At 39.0% G+C, this 6000-nt stretch overlaps 1 protein-coding gene across 1 annotated transcript in view; it reads left to right on the forward strand.

Annotated features, from left to right (window-relative positions):
* Nucleotides 1–6000, forward strand: part of USE1 (unconventional SNARE in the ER 1) — a 393299-nt gene that overhangs the window by 209184 nt on the left and 178115 nt on the right. Inside the window, exon 6 of the mRNA XM_044090746.1 lies at nt 2485–2515. Within this exon, the coding sequence (XP_043946681.1) occupies nt 2485–2515 (31 nt within the window). The remainder of the gene's footprint in view (nt 1–2484; nt 2516–6000) is intronic.

Consider the following 6000-nt stretch of genomic DNA (forward strand, 5'->3'; position numbering starts at 1 on the left):
CTGCAGCAGTGAATACACTCTAACATCTACATTTATGGTAAGTGTACACATCTGTACTTCTCTTGTCATGTTCTTCTTGTGTCGGACTGCACACTAGTGCATCATAATTCATATTTATAACCCCATCCAAGCCTTCACTTACTCAAGCAGCTGATGAATGCATGTGTTACATATAATACATGTATGCACACATTACATATCTATTTATATACACTTGTAATTTCTGTATTTTTTGTGTATGCGTATATACATGCAGACATACATAAGTGTGCGTGTGTTTATTTATATATATATATATATATATATATATATATATATATATATATATATATACATACATATATACAACTTGCATACACACAAACATAAATGTGTATGTGTGTACATATATGTGGACACAAAGTTTAATCTATCACACAGCAGGTTTTTGGAATCCATACGCAACTCCTTTTTTCCCATTTTTGTGCATGGGGTTGGGGTGTCATTTCATCAGTGACAATCGTGTAGAGCCAAGGTTTAGCTCTGCCATGGTAGTTCTTCTACATCACATACTTGCACGCACAGTCACACCTATGACCAGTTTAGAGTATCCAGTACACCTAATGCATGACTTTGGAATATGGGAGGAAACCAAAGCACCCGGAGGAAATGCATGAAAACATGCAGACTCTGCACAGTAGGCACCCTAGCTGAGAACTGAGGTGACAACACTACCTGTTGTGGCATTGTGCCACCCTATTGGAGAAGATTAGAGTACTTGTAGAAAAACCCACACAGGGATTGTGTAGTAGAGACCTTGAGACCCAAGTTTGTACTGTATAAGAAGGTTGCAGATAGGTATTGTAAACAAAGATTGAATACTCTGGACTGTATATGTTGGCAGCAGAAAGAAATGGGAAACAAGATACTGAGACAGATGGAGATTGGCATTTTGGCAACAATGTTACAGAATAGTCTTTACACTAACTTCTAGGTCACTGAACACTGGAGAAGGGAAATGCTCAATCCCTCCCCAGCTCCCCAGGTTGGATGTCTTGAAGTTAGTGTACTTAAAGATGCAGAGGGTGGGGGGCTATGGGGAGGGTGTTTGTCCCTACAAAGTTTTTTTACATATGTTTTTAAGGGTCCATAGGATTGGCCCAATCGCTGTTCCATCCTGTGCTCATTTGGATCCTTAGTTTTTTTTGTCAAGAGTGAGGTTCAGATTTCACTGATTTTGGTGAGAGTCTTCCAGACCATATTTTCCTGTATGCTGATCCTTATCTAGCCTATTTATTCCCCTTTAGAGGGGAGAGCTGGGTTTGATGGAGTTGGCCAGTCCAATGGATCCTGCGGACCTCCTTAATCCTTCCTCTCCCAACCATTGGCATACTTTACTATGTATCCTTGCTCAGCAGTGTGTTACTATCTTTGCTGTGGGTGATGTACCAACCCTTCTGGTGCTAAAACTTCGGTCTACACAAGGAGCTTTAGGGAACTTCTTAAAAAGTTTTAAAGAGTTTTCGCAATCATGTTAAAAAAAATCTATACAAATGCATAAAACTTGTACACATCAAATCCGAGGTATTTTTTGAAATAATGTTCTAATAACTTTATCCCACCTCTTATGTTTCTTTGAAATAATCTAAGCTTTAAAAAATTCATTAAATAAATTATTTAAAAAACATTAGCTTACTACCAATTTTAATAGTATTAATAACAAAAAATTGCCTAGGTGAGTGTTACACCCTTGAAGTCGCTTTATAAATAACTGGCCTGTTCTAATAAGCCCTAAGAAAAAACTTTAAATAAAAGCTTACTTTACTTAATTCCATTTTATAAGTAAGTTTCCTGTTGGAAAAAATTTTATTCATAAAAGATAACTTTAAAAGGGTAGATTTAGTATGTTACTGTTTAGAGCACTTTCCTTCTTTTATTCTAGACATATGAACATGAGTCTACATCACGGCCCTTTTCTTTAGACCACGACGGACAAATCCTATAAGACTATAGAACGAACACACAAAAAATTTTTCCCAACTCTTTAAAACTTTTTAAGAAGTTCCCTAAAGCTCCTTGTGTAGACCGAAGTTTTAGCCTTAATGAAGAGCTGATTGTTTAATTGCTTTATTGCATAATTAAAAGGAGGGAACAGGTTACTGCCTTGTTGTCTTCTGAGGAAGTTGCGTTTGGATATAGCAACGAAAAGTGTATTGTATTACAACGCTTAGAGATTTACTGGTTTGAATAAACTGGAATTTTTTTACAAGTCGAGCCTCAAGAGTATTTTTACAAATTCGTTAATTTCACCTGCAGAAATTCTTTGGGGTAGCCGTTTTGGAACCTAGGTCCTTTTCGCTGGTATACAGGTAGCATTTTGCTGTCCTATGTTTTGTAAAAAGTCAATGTCTTTTGAAAACACGTAACAGTACTTGTCTTTGCAGGTTGTAGTTGAAAATTTTAAGTAGCAACTTTGCTGCATTTATTTATTTTTTTTCTTTCTAGATCCTGATGAATTTCATATAAGAAAGCGGAAGTAAGATATTTTTACTATATTAACTATGATTTTTTTTTCAGCTTTATGTAAAGGCAGTTTCTGGAGTGAATTAAGATAGTTGTGGCTTTAAGAACTTCTTGTACCCACATGACTCTCTTAGGAAACAAAATAAGTTAAATACATAATAGAAAGTAGGTTGGAGCCATGGTAACTTGATAAATCATGTGATTATTGTGCTTTCTTTGTTTTAAAAATATATTTATTTGTCTTTGTTTACCTGAAATGTCTGCCATTTTCAGTGGAGGCCCTGGGAGGAAAAGCTCCATTTGTTTACATTGCATTTTACTTGGTTCCATTTAAATACAGAGTAGTTTAATTTTTACTCGCATGTTATATACAAACCGTAGTTAACATTTATGCATGCTAAGATTTTAGAGGTAAAAGTTGCTAAAGTGAAACCACATGCAACTTTATGGATTGTACAGGCGATCGATGTCCTACGATGAGCACAAAGTCTTCACCTGGTGAGGAGCATGTGCCGGACCAGGACTAGTTAAAATGTTGTGTAAGCAGTGGTTTAAAACTAGTTAGTTTTTTGGAGTTTTATTTGTGTGGGGATTATTCCAGAGTTTAGCAATGCATTAGGAGTAGAGCGAGTCTCCTGCAGGATTATTTGACAGTAGGGCAGTAATAAGTTTTGTAGTGCAGGGCATTTTTCTGGATTATTGAGTTTTTGTGCTGTAGTTAGTTGGAAAGAAGTTGGATAGTTGTGCAGTTCCAGCCAGATTAATTGCTTTCATCTACGACAGTTGTGGGACCTATGAGGGAGATTGGTGGCAAGTTTAGCTTTTTTATTGTAGCAAGAAGCAAGTGTCTTGAGTATTGTTTAAGTTTGTTAGGAAAGAAGTGGTGTATGAGATAGTTGGCAATAAGAAGGTGGTGGCTGGAGTTTTTCTTGCAGTATCTCTAAGAATCTATTGATCCTGTAAAGGAAGCCTAGTTTCTGGTGTGTAGATTAATGGTGTGCAGTATATGCTGGTCATATTTGAGATTGTAATCTGTTATAACATCTAGAAGTTTGCTGCGAGTTACAGTTTCAATGACAGTATTTGCTGACTTTATGGTAAAACATTGCTTCTGGTTTTTAGCAACTTTTTGAGGTAAAAAGTATTAGCTTAGTTTTCTTGGGGTTGAGTAGGAGGTTTGATTCTTTGAGCCTGGTTCCTACAGAGGAGAAATAATTTTTGTGTAATATCTATTTGTTGTTGAGGCTGCACATACTAATGTTGTGCCATCTGAATGAAACTTGTATGGTGAGTGGAAGTTTTAAGTGTATTGGACTCGGGATAGAGCCCTGAGGGACACCTGTCGTAACTGGTTGAAAGGATGAATAGGTTTGTTGCCATTTAATGGCTTGTTGCCTTCCAGATAGGTAACTGAGAAACCATGACAAGAAGTATTGTGAAAGTTTATTGAGGAGAGTTGAATGAGTAGATGTTGGTGCGACACAGTATCAGATGCCTTTGACAAGTCAGAAACATGGTGGACACAAGCAGGCCATTGCTTCTATTTTGGTTTATTATACTGGTAAAATGTAGTAAAGCATTAGTGGTGCTGTGCTGGGGCCTAAAGCCATGTTGTGTTTCTGAGAGCAGGTTATTTGAGGTTAGATATTTCACAATCCTAAATGACCTCCTGGACAACTTATCTTCACTGCCTCCCTTGGCAAAAAATGGAATGCTGTCCCGTTATCTCTCAGAACAGCTCTTAACCCTGTCAATTTTAAGTCTGCCCTTCACTTCTAACTCTCTGCTACCTGGAACTGTCCTTGCTCATAATTCTATACTAATCACCCTATAAAACCATTTAAATCTATACTTTACTAGCCTATTATTTCTGTATTTGTATGTGTGTGTAAGTAGGTGTATATATAGGAAGGCTGTATGCTTATATATATCTTGTTTAGTAAATTCATAGGTATGATACTGCTGTAGAATGTGTTAAATACCCTATATTGTCAATTGTATTACTGTACTTCACAGTTCTACTGTCTTTGTACTATGTTTCTGTGTTTACTGTGGAGCTTTTCTGTCCAGGCCTCCACAGAAAATGAGCTCATTTTGGTTCATTGGACTTCCCCTGTTAACCAACTGCAAATAAATAAATATTGCATCAGCTGCATATGGGTGCATTTATGTAATATTTGTAGATGGGGAGAGAATTGCTATTGGTCTGTAGTTATTCGACTCTGTAGACGTGCTGGCTTATTTTTGCAGTGGTATGATGTGTCTTTCTGCTATGGACCTATGTATGGACACTGGGAAGGCTTTGACTTCTGTGGCTATTTTTAGCTAGTTGTCGGTCTAGATTCATAGGTGTGTACTACGCTGATGGCCCTGGGGCCTTTACAAGCCTAGCCATAGGATTACCCCGGTATCGTGCCACCTGACTTTAGGTACCAGTGCCTCTGTCGAGTAGAGCCACTGGTGTTATCCCCGGGATGAATTTTCTATTTCCCATCCACTCAGCAAGGTTTGTCTTGAAGAGGGGCAGAGAGGTGCTCTGCTTGACATGTATGGGAAGTCTTTTCCATAGCATGGGCAGTCTCTGGGTTATGAACCTGTCCCTCCAGTATGTTCTGTTGATTGTGGTAATGAGGTTGAGGTCTCCGGAGCGTGTGGTGTGAAGGGATTGGGATTCCTTTAGATGTAGCATTTCTAGCAGAGCTGGGTTAGACCTAGATTTGTAAGTCAAGCAGAGATCGCCTCTAAGTAGGCAATACGAGACCGAGAATAGGAGTTTTTTGAGTCTGTCCATATAGGTTGCCAAATGGGGCATTGTACTCTATGACTGGCCTAATGAGGGAAGACTAGAGGGAGACAATGAACTCTTTCTTCCTGGCTGCAAAAGCCTTAATGAGATGTGCCACATAGAAGGACTTTCTGACTACAGTGGCAATGTGGTGGTCAAATGAGAGGGTGCTGTCAACCTGTGTTCCCAGCTCTCTTGTAACACTTTCTGTGTTCAGTGGTCTACCATCGATGTGGTAGTTCATGTCCACATCATTTGAGGCCTCGACTGTGGCTCCTAGTTTGCAGTCATCTGCGAACTTCATTAGCCAGAGGCTTTCTGTGTTGGCCTGTACTTCAGAGAAGTAAATACCAAACAGGAGAGGTCCCAGGACTGAACCCTGTGGTACTCCACTTGTCACTGGTTTGAAGTCAGATTTGGAGTCTAACTTTTACAGTGTGGGTTCTGTCAGTGAGCCAGCTGGCAACCCATCTTGTGATGTAGGGATTTATTCCTAGTTTATTGAGTTTAGCTATAATTCCAGAATGGGGGATGGTGTCAAAAAGCCTTGGCAAGGTCAAGATAGGCTGCGTGAACCTCCTTAGCCTTGTCTATGGCTTTGGTGACTGCCTCAAAGAAGTCCATCAGGTTCAGGAGGCATGATCTGCCTTTCAGAAACCCGAACTGGGTGTGGTCCAGAGTTTGGAGGTTACCAATGTCTTTGAGTTCCATGA

The sequence above is a fragment of the Protopterus annectens genome, chromosome 13.part0, assembly GCF_019279795.1.
Source record: "Protopterus annectens isolate FY-2018-M chromosome 13.part0, PAN1.0, whole genome shotgun sequence".
Taxonomy (NCBI): domain Eukaryota; kingdom Metazoa; phylum Chordata; order Ceratodontiformes; family Protopteridae; genus Protopterus; species Protopterus annectens.